General features: G+C 31.9%; 3 protein-coding genes across 4 annotated transcripts in view; 2 read left to right on the top strand and 1 right to left on the bottom strand.

Moving 5' to 3' along the window:
* Positions 1–563: 563 nt before the first annotated feature.
* On the top strand, positions 564–4,603 carry LOC123656477 (geminin-like). Of its 2 annotated transcripts, none has more exons than XM_045592157.1 (5): positions 564–608; positions 3,061–3,182; positions 3,290–3,427; positions 3,512–3,638; positions 4,043–4,603. In XM_045592157.1, the coding sequence occupies exons 2-5, from the start codon at positions 3,064–3,066 to the stop codon at positions 4,154–4,156; spliced, it is 498 nt and encodes a 165-aa protein (XP_045448113.1). In that variant the 5' UTR covers positions 564–608; positions 3,061–3,063; the 3' UTR covers positions 4,157–4,603. The 2 variants fall into 2 exon arrangements, with proteins under 2 accessions (XP_045448113.1, XP_045448112.1); XM_045592156.1 differs by lacking the exon at positions 564–608 and adding an exon at positions 2,792–2,905.
* Positions 4,474–7,361, bottom strand: LOC123656478. Its single transcript, XM_045592158.1, has 4 exons — positions 7,221–7,361; positions 6,859–7,144; positions 5,393–5,929; positions 4,474–4,926 (listed from the first exon to the last, which is right to left on the bottom strand). Coding segments are annotated over exons 1-4 (1,125 nt in total). The 5' UTR covers positions 7,223–7,361; the 3' UTR covers positions 4,474–4,626.
* Positions 7,362–13,351: 5,990 nt separating this feature from the next.
* The window catches only part of LOC123656138 (probable ATP-dependent DNA helicase HFM1), a 38,078-nt gene continuing 26,134 nt past the window's right edge, over positions 13,352–25,295 (top strand). The window contains exons 1-12 of the mRNA XM_045591846.1: positions 13,352–13,365; positions 13,490–13,653; positions 13,739–13,819; positions 14,170–14,295; positions 14,447–14,576; positions 15,065–15,236; positions 15,946–16,133; positions 17,737–17,887; positions 18,200–18,334; positions 18,945–19,065; positions 21,133–21,206; positions 22,165–22,266. Of these exons, the coding sequence (XP_045447802.1) occupies positions 13,352–13,365; positions 13,490–13,653; positions 13,739–13,819; positions 14,170–14,295; positions 14,447–14,576; positions 15,065–15,236; positions 15,946–16,133; positions 17,737–17,887; positions 18,200–18,334; positions 18,945–19,065; positions 21,133–21,206; positions 22,165–22,266 (1,458 nt within the window). The remainder of the gene's footprint in view (positions 13,366–13,489; positions 13,654–13,738; positions 13,820–14,169; positions 14,296–14,446; positions 14,577–15,064; positions 15,237–15,945; positions 16,134–17,736; positions 17,888–18,199; positions 18,335–18,944; positions 19,066–21,132; positions 21,207–22,164; positions 22,267–25,295) is intronic.

The following is a 25,295-nucleotide window of genomic DNA, read 5'->3' as shown; positions in this document are numbered from 1 at the left end:
CAACAGAAAGACGAAAACTTAACAAACAAAAAGCATATCCTATTACCTGTCCTCAATTTATTCCGACTCAAAACTTATGGATTTTTATGTACGTATTTTCAAGCTGTATTTTAGTTTACTCACTGTCCTCATCTGGTTTTCCACATCTTTGCTTCTATAGTTTTATACAGCTTTCTAACAAGTCTACACATAGTTTTCTGGTCCTCAAATAAGACATCTAAGCCGTGATGGTGCCTTATAGTATTTACATACCAAGTTTTCCCTGGCTGAAGGTTGCTTTTTGGAATGTTTACGGTGATAAACATTTTAATTCTTACACTAACACTGGTGACTCAGAAGAAGATTTTTTTTGATTGGGCTGAACTTGATTTTTTTTATTATATCTAAGTTAATTTTAAATTTTTATAATCAGTGTAATTGAGATAATGTTTGCTTTTTTGCAATAAAAAGGTTAATAAATATATCGTACAATTTTTGAAGTCAATAATTTTTTTTTTATCATTAGATGACAGCTAATGAATAAATAAATGACAATGATTTTAAGTTTGAGTAAACATAGTTTGATATATAATACCTACTATTTTGGCAGTCTTCAAAATTCTACTGAGGTTGCTACCTCTAATTCACCGACCAATCTCCGTCGTGTCTTCTCCATCTTACGTGACATTGGCGAAATCATCTGTGCTATTCGGCACTAGTGAAAGTCATTAATTCTAAATTCATTCATTCACATTTTTTTTTTCAATACATGGCTACAGCCTAGTGTTACGATGTCATCACTCATGACTCATGACAAGCGTTACATTTATACGATTTTTACGTTTTTATTCAATATTCAACAAATTAAATCTGAGTGTTTTAATCTTATTCGTCATTTGCTATTGTTTTTTCAAATGTTTTAACTGGATTTGCCAAATTAGGAACTATGTAATAAATAACCTTACAGGCTTATATGCTTGAATGGAAAGCAATCAGCATTTAATAAATTATTTAAAAATTAAATATATCACTCATCAAGTCTTTATGTAGCCAACTGATTAAATTGTCTTTGTTATACAGCCACATATAAAGATTTATTTTAGTTTTACACACATAAATAATAACTTGAACTTTGAAGAAATTTCGTAAAATAAGCTAATTCTCAACGTTTTAACGATACAACATACCTAGTCTAATTAAAGCAGTTGAAAACAAAAACTGGTGGCTGTATGCTAAGATACCCTTGCCTACACGAAATATAGAGGTTAAGGCCACCTTTTGGTTAAGGCTACCTTTAGTCCTTTACCCATGGTCCTTTACCTTCATACTCTTTGGTTAAGACGACATGCAAAAGTTTGTCAAGTCTACTTTTAAACTTTGTTATAACTGGGGCTATGAAGACTACGCCTATTAATGTCCTGCAAGTTGAATGTTGTGAACCACCCTTACAGTTACGCAGACAATATTTAGCAGACAAATTCTTCTTCCGCTTTGTACAGAACTCTAATCATCCACTTTTTTAATAAACTCAAATTATTGTCAGAAATAGTTAACACCTCCGCTTATTGGAGACATAAGTCCTTACCCTGTTTAATAATTAGTTTTCGAAAATTTTTGTCCATTCAATCACCTGTTTATCGTTGTCCTTCACTTCCTTTGTTCTCCTGTAGTTTTGAAAGTTTGACTATCTCACCTTATATTTGTTTGAACTTGGGCTTTAATTCTGTGATAGACGATAATTTCCACAATTGGCATCACATTTACACTGATGCTTCGAAACATACTACTCATGTTGGAATTGGGGTTTATCACAAAAAATTGAATATAGTCCAAAAAATTAAGTTTCCTCCCGAAACATCTGTTTTTACAGGGGAATGTTTTGGTATCCTCAATACATTAGAATACATTTTGTTAATAAAATTAGAAAAAACCCTTATATTATCTGATTCTAAAAGCACTTTAATGGCGATTCAAATATATCCATTTCAGTCTAAACCCATGTATCCTGTAATATTTAATATTAGAACTGCTTTACATAATTGTGTTTTAAGAGGCTATGTCGCGATGTTTGCCTGGATTCCAGGACACGTAGATATTGTTGGTAATGTTGTAGCTGATCGTCTAGCTAATGAGGCCATGGTGTGCGGTGACATTTATCCTTACATTAATTACTGCCATGATTTGACTACGCTGCCTAGGCTCTATCTTAAGAAAACTTAGGATGAAGCTTGGGAAACTAGTGGGAGGATCAAGGGGAAATTTTTTAAGTCTTTACAACCTAATATTCCTAGTAAGCCATGGTTTTCATCTCTGAGGTTTGGTAAACAAGTTACTTCATCAATTATTCGAAAGAGATTGGGTCATGCATGCACACCTGTACATTTGGCCAGGTTTAATATAATTGATTCAGATTTGTGTGCTTGTGGGGATGTGGGTAATCTTAATCATATTTTTTTTACCTGCCCTTTGAATGACGTTTTTTCCTTTTATAATCATCTGGTCTCCATCCGTGTACCATTTCCTACTTCTATCAAATCTCTTCTTTCATGTTCTAATCCTGATATATATACAGCTTTATCTATTTTCCTGTTAGATAATAATTTCAAATCATAAATCCGTATACTTATCCTATCATAGTAATCCTATCTGATCCTTTTCCAATTCCGTGTCCTTTGTAGTAGTAATATCCTTTCAAATCTTGATAAACGTTTCCCTGCTTTTGTTAGTGGCATATGCGCAAACCGCGCGATGCCAAAATTAAAAAAAAAAAAACTTTGTTATACTCTATATAAGTGTATAATCTATGACTCTATCTCTTTGGTCAAGTCAACCAAAACAGACAACAGACAATTTTGTTGGCGGCAAAACTCTACCGTATATTAAAGTTATTGTTTTACTTATTTCAAACGCTAGATTTACTTCATAGGTAAATTTTATAGTGTTATAAAAGATTTTAATTTACAAGTCTCAATAATTTTCTTTACTTTCGTTAAACTGAGCGGTCTGAATTTACAGGTTATTTTAATAATTTATAAAAGGCTTAAGAAGATTTTCTCATTGAATTAGTGTTGTTTCTTTCAGAAAATGCCTCGCACTACTAGAAGATCCCTTAAAACCCTACAACACACCGCCACTGACACAGAAAATTTAGTGGGTAGACCATCAAAAAGTTTGAAACACCATATTGCTCAGGATACTGCTATGTATGTCAATGGTTTATATTACGGTCATTACTTAGTGGTACCATTTAAATAACAGCTGAATTACTTAGTGGTATCTTAATATTACATACTATGTTTGTTCTTTTTAGAAATGTAGAAATAAAGAAGAAAAATGTATCTACAAAGGAAACCCAAGTCAATCTTGAGAATAAAATAAGTGCAGAAGATTTGACAAATCCAGACGGTGCCTCAGAAAGATACTGGCAAATTTTAGCTGAGAAGCGTCAGTAAGTGAAATTGTTAATAAATTATTTGATGTAATATAATATTTTAAGGTTTGCAGTTCTATTATACTACATTTTTATTTATAGAGTAGCTTTGCAAGAAGCACTAGATGAGAATGAAAAACTGCGGAAAGTGATTGAAGATTTAAAACAAGAGAATCTACAGTATAAACAAATGTTGGACGAGGCCAATAGTTTCGTTGAAGTTATTAAGGTACATGCCATTTAAAACAATGTATTTCATGCAGGTTTCCTTATTATTATAAGCCTACTATATATCTTGAACGGTAATGTATTCATTGACACTTCTCCACTCTATTCAATCACAGCAACATTTAAGTTTTTAATAATAATATAGATTATTTTTTATATTGGATAATTCTTGGGTTCAGAGATAAGCATGTTGAAGCAAAAACACATACATTACTATAGACTAATTGTAAAGACAGATTAGACAATATTATAAGTACATAAAAATTACCATAAATTATAAAAATATATTTTCATTCTATTAAATTTTAATATATCGTAACTTCCATCATGATTTAGGTTGATTATTATTAGATTGTTTTTCAAATTATAAGAAAATCTTTTAAATAATATTTTTAATTATTTTAGGAGGAACTTGCAAATAGCAGCAAAGATGACACAGGTATTGACGTCAATGATGTTAGCACTGCAGACGAAACCACAGAGGAAGATACAAATAATTCTGAACTGTCCAAAAAGTAGAAATAATAATAATAAACATATTTGTGTGTTATATGTAAGGTTAAGTCTATATAATATATCCTGTTTTTCGTAAGTATGTCTATTGATTTACAGTATTAAAGAATATTTAGTTCAATACTTATCTACATCAAATTATCTCTAACAGCACCATAATTTACTTTAAAAACTAAACTTGTACTTTTCTCATTTAAACAGGAATTTTAGTAAATTTTCTTTCACTACTACTGCTCGGACTAACTTGGGAATCTACTGACTATTTAGAGAATTAAGTTTAGAATGTAATTTTTGGATAATAAAGTAATAAATAAAATAGTATCTGCTTATTAAACTATGATATTTTACTATTAACTGCCAAAATACAGGTACATTTGCATAACAAAGCTAAAACACTTTTCTATGAGTTATTTTATATTTTGATTTATTAAAAGTAAGTATAAAAATATTTTATTAATCGTTTTTATTTTAAAAAGTTAATCCTTTTTTAAAAATGCTTTAAAATTTTCTTCAAAATTACTTTCATAAGTCCACGGCATTAAATCTGGATACATTGAGATTTCTTTCAATACATCTACGTTGGCATTACAGGGCAAAACACTTCTGACTTTCTCATTGAGACAACCAGTTACATATATGTAGTGATTAATTATTAAATTGTAAATATAATTAACATATTTATAATCTAAATTATCATTTGTACTAGGAACCTGCGGTTGATGAGATTTGATTCTGTGTAGATATCCTGAGGTAATAATTGGTACTATAAAATCCGCCTGAAATCAATGAATTAGTATTGCAGTATACAATCATTTACAAATATCTTTGCCTTGATATAAGATCTTAATTAAGATTAACTATTAGGCCATTGATATATCTTTCAAATATATATTCTGTTCTGCAAAAGTGTAATGAGGAAACTCAAGGAAATTAACAATAGATATAACAACATACTAATGAACTTTGTAATGCAGAATAGAGAACGAGCAATGATATTCTCCTCTTATTAACTTCAAATAACTCACTTTTTTATATAGTATTGGTTACCCAAATATTAGTATAAACTATTTTACTTATTTTTCATGTAATAATAATATAGCATAGCATATATTTAATTTTATTAATTAATTTTATAATTTAAATTTTGAAATAAAAATAATGATTAAATCAATAATTACAATAACCATTGATTATTATGATAAAAAATAAGAAATAATTTGTGAAATCAAATTTTAAACCAACCTTTTCAAAATATTCCCTAATAATTTTTTCTGGATTTTGATACACCTCTTCCCTTCTTCCATTTAGAGTAAATATTTCTACATTTATATCATCCCAATCGCTAATATACTGCTGAATATTCACAGCAGTATCTAAACCATCTTCTGTATATGTCAAGAACAATATTGGACGGTCATTTTTAACTTTCACGTTGTCAGTCTTCTTGGATGGACTTAAAGATGGCTGTTTCGGTTTCTGGTCCTTATCTTTAGTCACATATTTTTTTTTCAAAGCTGGCGGCAAATCAATTTTTAAATTATTTGTTAGGCTTATGATTTCTCTAATGCCACTTGTTTTACTTGTGCTGTGATAACCACTGTCTTCTTTGTTAAAACACTGAGATAAATTTGAAAATGGTTCTTGAACAGCTTTCAATATATCGTATCTGTTCATCTTTACTAAAGCGTCTAATATCTTATCTAATGTGGCAGTTTCGTTTTGCAAAAATACTTTTATAACTATATCAGCTGGATCTTCTTTTACTGAATTTGTTATGTACTGAAAAATTTAACAGAATACAGAACGGAAATATACAAAAAAACAATGTTATACCTAAACTTATATTATGAATCTGAATAGTTTGGATGAATGCACCAATCTCTCACTACTGGTTAGATTTAAGGATTTTTTTCAGTGTGGGATGGCTCATACATCACCAAAAGTTAAGAGCTTTATATCTAAGAAATGTTTAAGCTTATTTTAAGAAAGTTAAAATGAAAATATGGGAAATTATTATTTTATAATGATTCCAATTAAATAATGGAAAGACCTCTCCAACTACAAAAGGGGGATTTTGAATTACATATTGGATTTGGATCATTAGGTTTTAGTTGTATTTCTAATATGAACACTGGGTTCTAAGGGACTTACCACAATTATTAATTTGAAACTTTATTTTCAATGTCTGATACTTCATGATTGCGGCTGCATAGAATCAAGTGTTCATAATGCCCATGAAAATTTAAAAACTTAATTTTTTTTTAATATTTAACCTAATTTATATTTCACATAATTCAGATATTTAAAAACATATATTTTTATGATAATTAATGAAATATGTTGAATTTGTTTACTTTATATATTGAAAAAGTCGCAGCGAGATCACTGTATGTGACTTGATATATAAAGCAGAATTGCAAAATTACATATTCGGCTACAGTGTTGAAAAAAAGAGTTTCCTTCGAAAATCTTCTGAACATCTTCTGAGAACAGAATTAAACCTGTACAGTTTTATTATAAGTAAAGATTATCCAAACTACTATAACTATTTAAAATTTATCTTCATAAAATAGAAATTACACAAAATTGTAAGGTTGCGAATAACTTTTAAAAATAAAATTGTATTTAGTAACTTTCTCTGAATCAGAAAAGTTTGTTTTCATCCTATCAATGCGAAATTTTGTATACAATCACTAAAAAAAGCTTACATCTAAATCATCCTGTGATATATCTAGAGCATATCCAAGATCTTTCCATGTATTGAGAGATCCTCCAACTTTCTTTATGAGAGTTTTCCACGCTTCGTAACATATCGCACCAGTTTTCGTCTTAGGGTTTCTGTAATACAACAAACTCGTGTGAAGAAAGCACACTTTTTTACTAAGCGTTTTTAATTCCGATATTTCTTTTTCTCTTTCCTCTTGCAATATTTCTTCAAGAGCTAGTGTATCAATACTTATAGTATCTGCATTTTCATAGTTTTTTAAATCATCCCTGTAATGAAAATAATATAGTTCTTAAATAACAATAATATAACTAAAACAAGGACATTACAACGCTTTTTACATACATTTTCAGTTATATAAATGTATTAATGGATAATTTGTACGATAGAAATCTACGAATTCTTAGAAATATTGACTTAATCCATAATTTTATTTTGAGGAAAATTATTTGAAAAATTATTGAAGGTAAATTAATAACAAGTATTACGTTGTTGTTTTAAAATTTATCCCCAATAGGGAAAGGCAAAGGACTATAATCCATACAGCCTAGTCTGAATTTGTAAGTTTCGTTCTGATATATCAAAAGGCCGGAGCCAAGTCTGAAGTAACTTTATTGTTCTTCTGATTCGATGACTGGTAGAGTAAGGCCGAAACCAAGTCTGAAATTTCATATTTTCGTCTACTCTTCTTTGTCTATAAGTGATAGGCGAGGTCGAAACCAAGTCTGTAATAGGCCGAAGCCTGAAATATCAAAATAAAATTTCACATCCGATGAATGAAGGTCCTGATCCTGTTTCAAATATCATTGATAGTATTGCAAATAAATTCAAATATACTAGTATAGTTATCCAAATTAGTCAATAAATCTTGTGTATTGCGCGGGACATTTTTTGGTCCAGAAGTTGATAACAAGTTGGCTATAAATAAGAGGCGTTCCAGATTAAAAGCGGAGCATTCAAAAAATATGTGATCTAAAGACTGTGTAGAGTTGTTGGTGCAATGTGGGCAAACGGGCGATGAGATGATACGCATACGATTCAAATGTGCATTAAATCTGCAATGTCCAAATCTCAAGCGGCATAGTATTGTATAATATTTTCTGCTTCTATGTTGATGCGATTTAGTAAACCAAGGACTTTTTCCAATATCTTGATTTATCTGAGCATACCAAGATCCTTTTCTTAACAAGGTTTGTCGCCAAAGATCACGCCAATCAGATAGGATTTTTGATTTAATAGCAACTAATAGATCAGTGTATGGTACGGCAACATTCTCATCAACAGGGCTGCCGCTGTCACTGTCAACAATTGAACGTGCCAGAAAGTCCACATGTTCATTTCCCCTTACTCCTATATGTGAAGGTGTCCACAATAATTTGATGTTGTAGTTTCTTCTGGATAGTTGATAAAGGAGATGTCTTATTTCTAAAATGATGAAGTTTGTATTAGCACTGAATTGATAATTATCTAAAGCCTTTAGAACGCTCATACTGTCAGTAATGATCAGCCAATATTGATTAGTTTGTTTTTTAATGAATTCTAGGGCAGCAGTAATTGCTAGAGCTTCAGCTGTAAATATTGATATCTCCTTTTTCAATCTGACGCCTTGGCCAAACTTCAGATGAGGTACATAATAGGCCATGGAAACATTTATATCATTTTTTGATCCATCTGTGTAAACTTGTTTGAACTTATCAGAGTATTGTGCTATGAGGTTGTAAACTTCCTGGCGCTCTTTTAGCTTATGGTCAATAATAATATCGATTTGATTAATAAGACAGTCAAACTCCTTTTCGTAACACATCCAATTGCTAGAACTGTGTATTTTGTGTTGGTTATTTAGATTTAACATGAATGAATATTCGAAGAGAATAAATGGGTTATTAGAAGTTAATGGAGCATTTACAGGATATTTACTATGTAAGTAATTAAGCTTTTTAATTAGAGGATGATTACTAATGGAAAACAGTTTTAGCAAAAAACAGTATTTCAAATATTTAAATCTAAGGTGTAAAGGGGAAATGTTGCACTCGACCTGTAACGAATTAATTGGGGTTGTTTTCATGGCGCCAGTGATAAGTCTCAGGCTGTGATTTTGAATAATATTTAATTTGTTAACCAACTTGTCATTAGCAGAAAAACATAGAAATCCATATTCAAAATGACTGCGTACAAGAGATTTATATAGGGTAAGAAGGATTTTTGGATCAGAACCCCAATATGTTTTTGCAAGAGACTTTAAAATATTAAGAGCCTTAAGAGCTCTATCAACTATGTGGTCTACATATTTGTTCCATGATAAGTTATTCATGAATATAACACCTAAAAATTTAACTTCATTTGTGATAAGAAGAGATATATTATTATAGTTTATTTTAATTCTTTCAGACCCTACTTTATTAAAAACTATGACTTTAGACTTTTCAAAGCTAATGTCCAATGCAAGATAATTAAAATAAGAATTTAATTTAACTAAAGCTTCGTTTAACTTAAGATTTAGGGTAGTTATATTATTACTAGAACAATAGACTACCAAATCATCAGCAAACTGTAAATTGTATATATGAGAGCCTAGAATTAAGTTTAATCTATGTATATAAAGTGTGAAAATCAATGGACTCAAAATGCTACCTTGACATGTACCTTTATGAGAAAGCCTTGGACCAATAAGTCTATTATTATACTTAACAAATACCTTCCTACTGTGCAAAAAATTAAAAATCCATTGTATAACTTTTACAGGTAAACCAATCGCAGCTAATTCCGTGGATAGAATATGATGGTTAACATTATTAAAGGCTCCAACTACATCGAAGAAAACTCCAGCGAGAGCTTGCTTTGATTGTATAGCATTATAAATATCAAGATGTAAGTGAGCAATGCTCTCCCTTGAAGACCTGCCTCTTCTAAAACCAAACTGATTAGAAGGTAAAATATGATTAGACTCTATGAAATGTTCCAATCTTTGTTTTAAAAGTTGTTCAAATATTTTTCCCATGCAAGAAGTCAATGCTATAGGTCTATATGAATCAAAGTTAAACTTGTCCTTGTTGGGTTTTAAGATAGGTACTAAACAATCAACCTTCCAATCCATAGGAATAAGATTATGCTCCCAAAGAAGATTCAGGATATTTAATAAAATTAGTTTAGATTGAGAAGACAGGTGTTTAAGCATTTTATATGAAATGTAGTCAAGGCCAGGTGTAGAGTCTTTTCTGGATGAAATAGCAGAATTTAATTCGACAATGGTAAAAGATTTTATAATAAAATTTTGATTAGGAAGAATATGGCAGAAAGAATTAAGATTAAAGGCTGGCTCTACAGTATCTGGAGTATATTTTTTGAGAAAATCAAAGATCCAAGAATAGTCAGAGTTGTTATGGGAAGGTGGAGAATAGCTTTTGTTAAATTTTCGCATATACGTCCAAATGACTGATATAGGAGTCGATCTGTTAAATTGTTCACAAAGTTTTATCCAACTGTTTCTTCTCTCATTTCTGATAATATATTTTTTGGTGGCTTGTAGTCTTTTAAAATTAATGTAATTAGCCTCAGTGGGATCAGATTTAAAAGTCAAATAAGCGTTTTTGCTATTTAATACGGCTTTGGTGCAATTGAAATTCCACCAAGGAAGAAGTTTTTTTTTTTTATTTAAGTTAGAAGGAGAGCATGAAGATAAAGCTGTATTAACCAAAGAGTGCTTAGAAATAGAAGATGATTTCCACAGTGCTGAGTGTAAAATATCTGTAAATTTTGTGTAGTTATGAAGGGGGTCTTGTGTATCAAGAGAAAATTCAGTGAGCAATAGTTGGACATTTAAATTATAAATGTTCCAATCAACGTTGTTCAGGAGAGGGAAGCAGGGTAGTGAGCTACTATTGGGAATAGGAGTGGCATTGTAATGATTGTTATTAAGTAAAATTTTTGTGATTACAGGAAAGTGGTAGCTGCCTAAGGGATCGTCATGTACTGACCAGTCACACTCTAGAGCCAATGAAGGTGATACTATGGTTAAGTCAAGAGCATTCTGTCTCCATATGTGCGAACCAACAGTGGTCATACTTCCGTCATTAAGTATAACCAAATTATTGTTATTGATAGACTCTAAAATGTCTTTGCCTCGACAATTAGAAGTAGAACAGCCCCAGGCTGAGTTTAGGCCATTAAAATCTCCTGCTAGGAAGATTGGTTCTGGTAAACTTTTAATTAACCTGTCTAGTTTAGATTTAGAAAAAGCAGGATTGCAATTAGTTGGACTGTAAAAGCTTATGATAGTAAGTTCTTTGTTGCTAGAGTATTTTATACGAACAACAACATTTTGAATGGAGTCATCATAAAAAGTATCAATTTTAGAATAAGAAATAGAGCTATGTATTAATATGGCTACGCCATTGTGGGTGTTTCCTGAATCAAGACGAATTACATTGTAATGACGTATCTTAAATTTTTGACAAGGCTTTAACCAAGTCTCACAAATTAACGCAATGTGAATATTTTTGTCCAAAAGGAAATAATTAAAAATATGTTGATTGTGTAGAATACTCTGAGCATTCCATTGCACAATATTTAAAGTATCCATAAAGTACAAATTATTTATTAGTAACCTTTTTTAATGTATCTTGCAGGACATTTTTAATATTTTGGGAAGAGATAGGTATTTCATTATTTTTGTTTAGTGTTATAAGTTTTACTAAAGCTTCTGTAATAGATTTGAGTATTATTTCGGAATTTAAAAGAGATAAGAACTGATCAGTTTTGTTTAATGATGGAAAGTGAGAGCTGTTTAAAACATCAACAAAGCTTTTTTTCTGAAATTTATCTCTGTTAAGCTGGATTTTTTCTTTTTTAACAGGGCATGCAGGGGATATGGCAATGTGATTGCCAGAGCAGTGACAGCAACTGGCTGCAGTATAAGGAGTCTGACAATCTTTAAAATTGTGACCTTCGCCACAAATGCTGCATCTTTGTGAATTTTTACAGAATTTTGCAATATGACCATATCTTAAACACTTTAGACACTGCTTTACTGGCGGGATGTACTGCCGTACTTCGAACCGCCAGCTGTTGAGGTCCACACTATCTGGTAAATTGGGACAGGAAAAGGTTATAGAAATTGTTTTTGTGGGGATTAATTTTATTTCTCCATTTTCTCTTACACGTCGCATAAATCTACGTATAGATATAATATTTTTCGTGCTAGTTAGAGCTGAATATATTTCTTTATTAGATAATTCTATAGGCACATGAGAAATTACCCCAGTGACCTCTGTAGCGGCAGCCGGAAGGGAAGCTTTAAGTTTGTACCCATCAAGATATTTTTTGTTGCCTAAGACCGCGTTAGCAAAAGCAGGTCTATCAAAGATAACTCCAACTTTACTTTTATTAATGCGTTTTAGTTGTTTCACGCCTTTATTATATTTTTTTATGCTATTAGCGAGTGTCATCATGTCTCTTGTTCCGATTGGCTTGTCAGCCTCTGTACTCTCCAGGAATACAATATAGTCAAAATTACCCCCGTTCTCAGGGTAGTGCCGCACGTAATCGGCTACCCGAAACGGGGCATACCTTTCGGCGTCTGTTAGCTCAACAGATTTTATGGACTCGGAGTCGGAGCTCAACGAGTCGTCCTCAGCGTTACCTTCCTCCTTCTTTTTCCTTTTCTTACTTCTCCCCATCTCTTGATTAATTTATAAGTATTTATTTATAAAAAACTCCAGTGAATGAATTATAAAATTAATAAAATATTTTTGAAAAAAAAAAGACCGCCTTTTCACTTCAAAGTTCCCGCGCTTTTTTTCAAAACAAGTATTACTTTGACAATGACAATTTTGTATAATGTTGCCCTTTGTTTGTTGGTATAATTCACAATGTAATATTAAATAGCTGTTTGGGACTTAGGGTCTTATAAGTAATATTGTGGGCACTTATAACATGGATTTAACTACCTCAAACTTTCTTAATGTTCCTACATAAAAAGTTTACAATTCTACTTTTGTTTATCAAAGTACAAGCATCATATTAAATTTAAATATATTCAACATCTACCTATTTTTCATTTTGATTTGATTTTGTCCATTGAAGAGCATGTCAAGCTTTTTGTCCCGGTTGTTATAGTCGGAAATATATCCTCCAACCCGTAGTGGATTAGCGTGGTGGATTAAGTTCCGATCCTTGTCCTATATAGGAAAAGAGGCCTACACCCAAATATAGGATGTGTAGTAAAAAAGTATAAAATGAATGTGAACTATAAAACTAATGACATATCAGAACGAAACTTACAAATTCAAACTAGGCTGTATGGATTATAGTCCTTTGCTTTTCCTTATTGGGGATAAATTTTAAAACAACAACATATAAAACTAATGTTGTGAGACTATTTTTTTAATCTGTATGATAGAACTTTCGCGCGGTTTAAGTTTTATTTTAAATAAGATTTTGTAATATTTAATGATTTAGGTTGTTTCATCGTATACAATATGGTAGAACAAATGTAAGTATTGAGAAAAAATATTTTAAACTTAATTTCGGTACTTATTTATATTCAAGTTATTACATTCTATTATACTCATATACAGTTTACTGTATGGAAATATTTTAATATTTTTTTTTTGTAGTCCAAATATTACAGGTATTTCAGACGACGAAATAGGCAATTCGCAACCTATTTCATTACCATCATCTAACAACTCAAATTCTCAAGAAATGCCTATATCAATGCACAATCGACCACCAAAGAAAACGGGCCAGAAGGGAAATTTTCGAAGCATTGAAGAAATAGGCAAGTCTTTTTGTAATAATCTTATATCATCTAACTTACAAATTTTAAACTATTTTTCGGAATTTAATAATTGTTACTTTTTCAGATTCCAAATATAGGCACGTATTTTCTTATCCGTATTTTAATTTTGTGCAGTCGAGTGTTATTGAAGATGCTTTGTATACTGGTAAGTAGAAACCTTTATTTGTTTAGTTTTAATTTATAATCCAAAATCCAAACGAGAACAAATAAAATGAAAAAATATAATTATGTTTGTATGTGTATAGTGTATTCGTATTGTTTTTTTACTTTTACTTAAAATTACAAATGTAAGTACTTCATTAATTTCTTTATTTGTGTATTAGCTTAAATATTTTCCGTAACTTAAATGTCGTAGAATTAAATTTAGTTAAATGAACTCACAAATTATAAATTATGTAATTCTTTCTTATCTTGTGTAACTATTATTGTATCATGAAGGTAAAAATAATTTTTATTTAATGTAATATTCTTTCATAACGAAATGTTTAATTACAGACAAATCTATGGTTGTATGCGCTCCTACTGGTTCTGGTAAAACAGTTGTATTTGAAATGGCTATAGTACATTTGCTTATGGAACTTGAAGATATCAATTACACTGACGATTTTAAAATTATATACAGTTAGTTAATTTTATTACGTGACTGTTTTGGTTTGATTTAATTTTAATTCTTTAGATATGATTTTGAGTGAATACATGGAGTTATATTTTCGTGTGAAATACAAAAATGCTTGTTTCAAAAACCGATTACTCATCATCCACAAATTTTTAGTGGCTCCAGTAAAGGCTCTTTGCACAGAAAGGCTCACAGAATGGTACCCAAAGTTCAACAAACTGGGTTTATTATGTATCGAAGTGACCGGTGATACAGATGTTGACTTCCCACAATTAAAGCCTTACAGGTTATATTCATATTTAAATATTTATTGGTGGACTAATAGCTATTGACGTGATATTTTTACTATTTTGATTCAAGTATTTGCAGTTTACGCTACTCTATTCGCGTATATTTCTCTTAATGTAGGCTTTTGTGTATGTTTCGTATTTCCGGAACCAAAACATTATATATATTTACTAATTTAACATAATTACATACAACACTAAGTAAGGCATGTGAAATTTATGTCCCGAAAATAATCGTTAAAACTCAATTGGTATACTTTAAGAATTCCTACTTACATTTGGTACCAAAAAATTTAACAAATAATAGTTATTTTCAAGGTCTGAGAATGGAACCTTTACAATATTTCCGATATTTTGGTACTGTTGCAAACCCCATGATCACCTAAAAATAAATTTCAAGAGTATCAATGCCCATGAAGGTTAAAAAAGTTAAAAAAAGTTTAAAGCAAAAAAAAATCCTCTATAAAGTAATAATTTTGATTGGTAGGATAATAATAACAACTCCGGAAAAGTGGGACATGTTGACTCGTAGGTGGAAAGACCACAGGTCATTGGTCGAAGTTATAAAACTGTTTCTAATCGATGAAGTTCATATACTGAATGATGAACTACGTGGACCGGTTTTAGAAGCTGTCGTTAGTCGAATGAAGACGATCGAAGTAAGCCCGTAAATATATAGACCTGAAAATTTTGTTGATGGTTGCATGTATGATGTAGGTGTATGGAATGTGTCTGTCAGCACAAGACTACTGAATCGTTTGCACGAAGTATGAAACTTGATATGAGTAGGTATAGTTACATATGCAGAATATTTTTAACTGGAATTAAATTCTCCTATAATTGTGAGTTTGTGACACATACCTAGGACTAAAAATGAGGTGCAAAAGCAATTTATAAATCGTTAATTGCCTTAGAAATATCGGCTGATACCATTTTAGTTTTTATTGTTTGTTTATTTATATACACGTATTAATTTGGAATAGTGCTAAAACAATTTTAGTAAATTTGCGTTTGCGACTCTTCTGGTGTTGCAGGCGTTTATAAGCTACGGTAATCACTTATCAGCAGGTAAACCGTACGCTTGTTTGCCGATCTAGTTGTATAAAAAAATTAAGCTCAAAAAGACTGAGGATAATAGATAACTTTTTTTTGTAATAATTATAATAGTTTTTATAATTTCTATATCAAATTATTTTATTGTGATGCGTTAATAAAACCTACGTATGTAACAAAATAAATATGTAATTTTAGTAGATATTACTCATCCAGACAGAAAGATGATTTAGGTCATGGTTTGTCTAAATCCATTCATATAAAAATATTTCTCGACTACCCAATATATCAAATATTTTTACCTCATAAACTCAGTCATCAGTCCAATCGGCTCACCGTATAGAGAAACTGAAAGCGCAGTACCAAGGAACAGATGCAATATCTACTTCAACTAATACGTCAGTAGCTAGAATAAGATTTATAGCAGTGTCAGCCACTGTTAGTAACCCAGAAGACGTAGCTGCCTGGCTTGGTACCAAAGATCGACAGGCAGTTTATTATAAGTAAGTCAAACTACTAGAAACATAAATATCTAGAATAATTTTCACTGATCACGTGATAAGGGCTTTGGCAATAAGTCAAATTTATTTAAGTAGAAGTAAAAGTTAAAAGAATAATGTACGAGGGCGCGTTTTTATATTTTCGGAATAAAGGTATTGAGTAAAAATAATAACAGAAATTTATTTTTCCTTTTAAATATATTTACGACGAATACATTTTCAGACCTTTCAATTAAATTATTTATACTATCGTACAATTTTTTTTGTGTTCATCCCCCGGTTCATTTCCCGGCCGTATGTGACACCTTAAACTTCTTTGGTAATGTTGTATACCCTTTTTATGCCACTGCACGGAGTCTTGTTTGGACTCAGGTTCATAATGATGAACCCAAGTTTCTTCACCAGTAATAATTCGATTCAACACGCCATCCTTTTCTTCATTGCAGAGGTTCAAAAACGCATGGGAATATTCCACGCGTTGTTCTTTTTGCGCTGCTATGAGCATTCGCGGAATCCATCTTGCATTAACCTTAGTCATGCCAAAATGATTGTGTAGAGTTTTGAAAATTTTTTTTTCCGATACTTAAACCGCTCTTCTCAAAATTGTTTCTTTTTTAGACCAGCATCTTCCAATACTAATTTTTCTACTTTTGCATAAGTTCTGGCAAGGTCACCTCTATGGAGCGACCCAGCCTTGGATCGTCTTCAAGTGACTCCCTGCCATGCTTAAACAAATAATGCCACTTGTAAACTATTGTTATTCCTGGGTAATAGTCCTCGTAAACCAATATCTATTTCAGTATGGTTTAAGCAGATTTTCCTTGCTTTGGTATGAAATTTTACTACCGCACGATATTCGATATTCTTCATATTTGGCACTTTGTTCCCGATTCAGTTGCTTGGTTAACAATAGTTGAAAGTCTAATGATCTATACGCACTAAGCGATTCGCGAGTACATTCTTGATCCGTACAGCCAAAGAATGGAACTCTCTACCAGCGTCTGTGTTTCCGGAAAACTATAACCTGGAGATCTTTAAGTAGCGAGTGAACAGGTTAATTCTAGGTAAGCGTGCTCATCTTAGACCGCATTTTCACTTATCATCAGGTGAAATAGTGGTCAAACGCAAGCCTATCATTGTATCAAAAAAATAATTAAAGTCTTTTATCGTGTTGAAATAATAACGATCCCGCCTACCCTCTTCTAATATAATCATTTCGTGAACTTAAAAGCGCACCCTCGTATTACAGAACATTACTAGAGCTCTATTTAGGTACATTTATTCTAAACTAGCTTCCCGGACAGAATTCGTTCTGTCAAAAGTTAATAGTGATTTTTTTTTTTTTGATTTTTTTTTTAATTTTTTATTTTTTATTAGTTTTTTTTTTTGTATCAAAACCCTCCGCGGGCCTTAAGGAATTGGTTGAGCTATTCTCGAGTTATGCGCTTAGCCACATTCATTTTTATTTACATAGAAAAATTAAAACAGGCCGATACAAAGAGCTACACTGGTATTCTTTTGCATATTCTCTTAGTCGCTTATCAGCATTCCCAGTTCAAATTACTGATTGTTTAAACTAGATTTTGACACACTTTATTTCGACTAGATTCGGTAATGAAAGTCGTCCAGTAAAATTAAAGCGCGTCGTGGAAGGGTATCCTTGCGCAGAAGGTACTAGCATATTTAAATTCGACATAATCCTCAGTTATAAACTTTGGCCTATCATCCAAAAATATCACAATGGAAAACCTACTTTGGTAACTATACTAAATATTTCTTATTGGTTAGTCTGAAATAATACTTAATATGTGTTCTGGAAAAGTTTTTTCATTTTCCGATACTATAAATAAATTAATGCTATATCCTTGACAGTATGTAATTAATCACAAGTACAATAAAACATGTATATGAGAATTTAATACTAAAAATAATGTAAAATGTTATTTATTTTGGAAATATAAGTTTTAGAAAAAGTACATATATATTACATTTTTATAGTACATTTTTTTTAAGCTGTTAAAAATGAATAAATATCTTACTAACATAATACATATTATTATCACAACTAGATCTTCTGTAACACAAGAAAAAGTGTAGTCTTAACTGCTGAAACCTTATCAAAAGAGATCACGGTTAGCTTTAACTCAGAACAGAGGATGAAATTGACAGCATTGGCGTCTACTATAAAGACTAAGAAAATTCAGGTAGGTACTATTGGAGTTTTATCAATCGATATTTTGATTGTATATCAAAATGCAAACCCTTAAATAAGAAATTAAAAATAGAAGGAACCAAAACTTTAAAATGTTCCAGTATTTTTGTAATAAATCTGTAGTAATGTTATTAAAATGACGTGTTGGTTTGATTTACGCCGAGTTGTACGAAACAAAATTAAAATTTAAGTAGATATTAAACTAATTTAATCACAAGAATTTTATACAATTCCTGCGATTAAATTAGTTTAATCACTACTTAAATTTTAATTTCTTTTCGTGCAACTCGGCGTTAACCTGTTAAACGAAGGAACTTCTGGTTCGAAACGACTAATTAAAACATTACGGAAGTCAAGATAGGTTTCAAGAAAATATTATTAGTTTTGTATCCTAAATATTGATGATAAAAAGTCAAAATGCAAAATCTTCATTTAATTAAAATTTTGTAAATTAAGGTTCGGCCTTTTCTTCTAGACACAAAATACGTACCTATTTAATAAGACGCGTAGCGCAAAGTCGGTATTATTTTTAAAATAATGTAAATTTTCCACTAAGCATATAATATTTATATATGATATTTAATATATATATTTTTTATTAGTCATTAGTCATGAGTGGTATCGGGTGTCATCACGCTGGCTTGCTTTTCGAAGAGCGTATGAACATAGAACACGCTTTCCGGAACAGAGATCTGCCCATACTTATCACTACAACTACATTAGGTAAACAAATTAAAACACTTTTAATACATAAATTTTTTTCTTGATAATATTTTGACTTTCTATTACGCTATTTTGAAAAAAAGGCCATGTGCCTACTTAATGTAGATGATTTCATTTAGGTAACTCATATTTTGACCGATTTCTTAATATATAACGAAAAGCCATTGAAAAAATAACCAATTCCTTATAAAGTTTTCCTTTTAAGTTTTAATTCGATCATCATCATCATAATTTTAGCCTATCGCAGTCCACTGCTGGACATAGGCCTCCATAAGTTCGTGCCAAAAACGGCGTGAACTCATGTGTGTTGCCCATAGTTACCACGCTGGGCAGGCGGGTTGGTGACCGCAGCGCTGACTTTGTTGCACCGAAGACGTTGCTGCCCGTCTTCAGCCTGTGTATTTCAAAGCCAGCAGTTAGATTTTTATCCCGTCATCGATCGGCTTTTTAAGTTCCAAGGTGGTAGTGGAACAAACGTTTCAATTTATTTTATTTTTATTAAGATTTAAAAAATAACTCGTGAACATACTAAGTATCCACTTACTACAACATCATTGATACAGAGTTATAACGTATGAACGGACAAACATCAGGGCCTTACAACTAGTTCTAGATTTCCGTTTTTACCCTTTACATATATTTAGCCTGAAATTGTCAAACTCCTGGGAAAAATCCTTTTCTTCTACAAAGAAAAGGATTGTATCCTAATGACCTAACCTCCTACACTGCCCCATTGCGAATTTACGGATATACCTAAAACTAAATATTTCAGAATATCCTCACCATTATTTCAGCTCTCTTGCTCTCAGATTTTTGTTCATTAAAATGTTACAAGTTTTAAAAAATGTAGTAATTTACGTAAAGGACGTATTTTTATCAATTTTTATATTATTTACCTGCCAGCCTCACCCAATTCCTCAATTTCGATTACATAATCCAATTGCATAAGCGCACGTAATATAAACAACAAAACCGAAATCCCGTTACCGAGAACAGTTCAGTTTCCTAAAGATTCGTTGATAGTCAGTACCGTAAGGATAACACACATCACGTCTACGACCTCATGCTTTGGACACGCCGCACTCGCTAAAAGCTAAAATATATTCGCAAATATAACCCAAGAACTCAACTAAATATCCACAAATGAAGTATTATAGGCCTTATTGTGTATCAAATAAATTTTATATTTGTACAAAATAATAGGTTACTTGTACCATATTTTGGTATCCCATAATCTCCCTGATCAGAGATAAGCAAGTCTGAGACGAAACGTGACGTCTCCAAAAGATTGTTTGAAAAACGGAAACCGTTGCATTTTGATCATTTTCCTAATAAACAGCTTCCGTACTTTTTGAATTAAGCACGTAAAGCCTTTCACTGCACGACATTAGTGTTTTATCGTTTTAAGCAAACTTTATTTTTACTCTTTTTCATGTCCTTTGCTAGAGGTTGTTTGGAACTGATATATCTTGTATCTTTTAGCGATAATAACGCTATTTTAGACAATACATTTGGATTGCATCGTAAATATTATATATTATTGATACAGTCTAATTAAAAAAAAGATACATAGAAACACTATGGTTCTATCATACAAATTATCTACTTAATAAAATAAAAAGAAAAGACTCGAATAGATTATATAAAATACTTTCTCGTTATGACAAGCTACAAATGACAAAGTATAAGTAAGGTGTGGTTACGGCAGTAAAGAACATAGCCACCCCCTCTCTTCCCGTGGGTGTCTTAAGAGGCGAATTAGATATAACAAAGTTTCACTACCACCTTGAGACCTATAAAGTCGACCGATGGCGGGATAACCATCCAGCTAGCTTTGAAATACACAGGCCGAAGACGGGCAGCGGAGTCTTGAGTGCGACAAAGCCAGCTCTGTGGTCACCAACCCTGCCTTGCGTGGTGACTATGGGCAAAACACATGAGTTCGCGCCATAATGTCTGACGGGATCTTAGGGAAGCCTATGACCAGCAATGGACTGCGATAGGCTGAAGTGATAACAAATTATGATCCATTCTAGTCTAATAAAATATTTTATTTTTTCTAAACAGCGATGGGTGTTAATTTACCGGCACATCTAGTTATTATCAAGAATACTCAGCAGTATGTCAATGGAGCATATCAGGTACGAATTTTAAATACGCACTTATTGGGGAATAGATTTTAAGAATCAAAAAAAAAATGTTGAAAAATGATGTTGTTACTGTCAACTTCGAATTTGTCGCCTAATAAAAAAAAAATTAAAAGAGAAACAATTGCAGAAATCACATCGATTGTAACAACGACTTAGATTAGACCTCAGATTTAGATTTGAGAAGAGACATAAATACATAAGTTCAATTTTGTTTCGTTATGATAACATAAGATGCTCTTTGTTTTTAACGGTAAATATTACCTAATCAAAATATTAAATTGTATTCCACATGTCCTGAGGGTTATTAAATTAGGAATTGTCAGTAGCCCGCCGCAAATGTCTGATTCCTCCGTTTGACCCGACTGCTAAAAAGGTTGAGCTGCCTTGTTCTACCTGCTAAATACAATTAACATTAACAATATCTGTTAAAATGATGACGTCAATAGATTCGACATCAAATGTAACGAAACATACCAATCAATAATTTTGTAACATAAGAAAGAGGTCACAATTATTATACGGAACAATTGCCAGGTTACTTCTGCGGTTGCAGTTTGTCAATAAGCACACGCGTTGCGCTATTTTCCCACGACAAATGTTATCTCGAAAATAAAAAATATGAAATCCGTGTTCATTTTTTATGCACCAAAGTCACCTATTTGATGAATCTTTTCATATATCCCACAAAAATGTATGGCGATGTTATTGATTAAAGAGGTGCAGATTGAAAGAGTATGTATATTATTTGTGTTCGTAGTTCTGATTATAGATGTTTCTTTTTTTATGTAAGGGAAAGGTTGAACCGATTGTCTTCTATTCTTAATAAATAAATTCGACATACCTTTATTGCTTCATGACGTCTTTACATAATTGCGTTTAAATAATATTGGTTTCCTAATAATAATTTCCATTAAGAATTTCGAAGATATGTACATTAATAATCCTATAGGAATACAGCATTAGCACCATATTACAAATGGTGGGACGCGCGGGTAGACCACAATTCGACACTGAAGCTACAGCAGTTATTATGACAAGATTACAGGACAAGGTGCGTTTTACGTTGACTTCAAACTTTTACGTAGACTTTTATACAGATCAGAACAGAATTGTATCTCATTGGTCGATCAGTGACATTTGGGATATGAGTTCATTTAGTGAGTTTATGAGTAATCCATTCAAGTATTTATTTTCACTGTTACACCTATCATAAAAATTAAAAATTTGGAAAATCCAAAAGTTCACGCCTCCAATGAGATGAAATGTTACAACTCCGCCCTCAACCTATCACTAAACCGATGCTACATGCCGATGGCATATACTTATTAACTTCATCTTAAAATAATTATTATAATAATGTCCATGAAAACCTTTACTCATTACTTAAAAATCCTCTGACTGGTTAGATGTTCATCATCTTAAAATGAATTTTGAAACAACTAACATAATAACTTTTCATCCTTATTATAAAAAGGACTAAACTAAAATTACACATATGAAGACACTAAATTAGAATGCGTAAATAAAGTCACTTTGCTCGGTTTTGTTATAGACACTCATATTAGCTGAAAAAACTTTAATCAAAGTTGGCCAGTTTTTCTGACGCATTACGAGAGAAAGAAAACCACGAGTGTAGTCAGTACCTATTATGCTTATATACGTTCTTGGCTTTAGTTAAGTGGCGCGATTCTACGTGGCAATAGCACCGATGCTTCTATTTTATATACCTTCCAAAAAAATAGTAGAATTATTGCTAATACTTGCTGTTCCCGCGACTTCGTCCGCGTGGAATCTAACAATAAAGTTTTTGTTCGGTTCGAAGAGATAAAATAAATTTAACTATCTGCCAGTAAAAGTCTCGTCAAAATCGGTCCAGCCGTTTCAGAGATTAGCCGGAACAAACAGATAGACAGACAGACAAAAACTGTAAAAAAATGTTATTTTGGTATATATACCGTGTGTACATCCATATGCATTTAATAAAAAGCGGGTGTTTTAATATCACAAACAGACATTCTAATTTTATTTATTTGTATAGAATATAGATGTATAGATGTATTGATAACCCAAACCGAAAGCTGCCGACTCTATTTCCAAAAATACAAAATACTCACCTAACCTTGCCTTTATATTTTAGAAATACGCAAATTTTTAAGAAAATACAAACACTCACACAAAACAGAGAATTACCGAATAAATAAATATTCATTACGAAATAAAAATAAATTGATACTATCAACACACATCATCCGGCACGTATAATATAGTCGATAAAAATATATAATAAGTTACCTAAAGAGTGGGTTAAAGAATGTGATTACAATTTTATAAATAAACTAGCTGTGCCCGCGGCTTCGCCCGCGTTTAAATCAGTGAGTCACAAAGTTTTCCCGGCAAACTTCCAGTGAAACTCAAAATCTCATCAAAATCGGCTTAGTCGTTCCGTAAACCTTCCTCTTGAAGCCCAGTAAATTTTGAGGGAATCGATCATATACACTTTTGGGGACTTATTGTTATAATACACTAACTGTTGCCCGCGACTACGTTCGCGTGGTTATGAAGATATGCATTACTATCAAGATGTTTAAGCAAATTATTTTTTTATTTCAGTCACTTGAAATGCTTGTCACGCTAAGTAATTTTTTATAAGGCACAATTTAGTATAATTTATTAATTATTTTTATAAAACCTCTATACACCACATTTTTAGTTTTATTTTCAGGCTGCAGTATAAATAACCTAGCAGGCGAACTTATAGCTGCTGTATATGTTTCATACAAACTGTCAACCCCAATCAAACGCCCTTAGCAGTGGAATATCAAAAAATCCGTTCTTAGCGGACGTTTACTAACTATAATCTACCTCCCTGCTAAATTTCATCTTTGTCCATCCTGGATGGATGGATCATCCAGCGGTTTTTGAGTTCTCGTGATGAGTGAGTCAGTGACCTTTCTCTTTTATATACATATATAGATTACGATGTATTATTTGGACATCTTCTCACCATCTATAGACCATACATTTTAAATTTCAAGTCTCTTACTTTAAAAACATAGGCCTTTCATACAAACTTCCGACCCCCGTTTTAACCTCTTAGGTGTCGAGTTTCGTAAAATTCGTTCTTAGCGGATGTTTACGTCCTATACAAAACCTACTTGCCAAATTTCAAGTATGTAGGTGTTATAGTTTCGGAGATTTCGTGATGAGCGAGTCAACCTACCATAACCCGTTTTAACCCCAAAAAGGGAGTTGATTTGTAAAGATAAATTATTTAGACACCTTCTCACCATCTATAGAGCATACATTTTAAATTTCAAGTCTCTTACTTCAAAAACATAGGATTTTCATACAAACTTCCAACCCCCATTTCACCCCCTTAGGGGTCGAGTTTCGTAAAATCCGTTCTTAGCGGAAGTCTACGTCCTATAAAGAGCCTACATGCCAAATTTTAAGTTTGTAAGTGTTATAGTTTTGAAGATTTCGTGATGAGTACCCTTTCGCTTTTATATAGATATAGACTAGCCTTGCAGTGACTCCGATAACAACGAATAATTTGTTAAATAACATGATTACCCTGATTATGTTCCCGGGTAAGGAGGGTAACCTCGAGGCCCGTACCCGGACAGACCCTCGGGCCTGTCAGGAAGACCCACACATGATTACTGATTTAATGTCATTAAATGCTCTTACACAGTATAATTGTTGTAAAAATAATAAAAATCGCGTTTTAGACCTAGTAATTAGCTCTCTGGTTATCTCCCAATTGAGCGAAAGCAAGGACCCTCTTTCCGGGATAGAACCATTACACCCTCCTATTGAGTTTTCCGTTAAAATTAACTTTCAGGAAAAGCTCGAATCTTGTATTGGGGCTAGGTTCCGCTTCTACAAAGCTAACTATGACAAAATTACAAGTGCCCTGAGTAATATTCTTCGGAGAAGAAATTGTCGAGTTATGATTGCTGTTCCGAGAATTATCATTGCTAAACATGTGCCCAAATCCAAAACACGGTCTAGTAAATATCCGCTATGGTTTTCTGCAGCACTGATAAAAGTCATCAATGAAAAATTTAAATATCGTAA

This window comes from Melitaea cinxia, chromosome 9 (assembly GCF_905220565.1).
Source record: "Melitaea cinxia chromosome 9, ilMelCinx1.1, whole genome shotgun sequence".
NCBI lineage: Eukaryota > Metazoa > Arthropoda > Insecta > Lepidoptera > Nymphalidae > Melitaea > Melitaea cinxia.
The sequence above is the reverse complement of the archived record's forward strand: the minus strand, read 5'-3'. Positions and strand labels throughout refer to the sequence as shown.

What these genes read in the sequence shown, in the direction of transcription:
- LOC123656477 (XM_045592157.1), top strand. Translation starts at nt 3,064, where the DNA reads ATGCCTCGCACTACTAGAAGATCCCTTAAAACCCTACAACACACCGCC. An exon ending in ATTGCTCAGGATACTGCTAT is followed by an intron (nt 3,183 to 3,289) that starts GTATGTCAATGG and finishes TGTTCTTTTTAG; the next exon opens with AAATGTAGAAATAAAGAAGA. An exon ending in ATTTTAGCTGAGAAGCGTCA is followed by an intron (nt 3,428 to 3,511) that starts GTAAGTGAAATT and finishes TTTTATTTATAG; the next exon opens with AGTAGCTTTGCAAGAAGCAC.
- LOC123656478 (XM_045592158.1), bottom strand. An exon ending in TATCACAGGATGATTTAGAT is followed by an intron (nt 5,930 to 6,858) that starts GTAAGCTTTTTT and finishes TAAATTTTTCAG; the next exon opens with TACATAACAAATTCAGTAAA. An exon ending in TTAGGGAATATTTTGAAAAG is followed by an intron (nt 4,927 to 5,392) that starts GTTGGTTTAAAA and finishes CATTGATTTCAG; the next exon opens with GCGGATTTTATAGTACCAAT.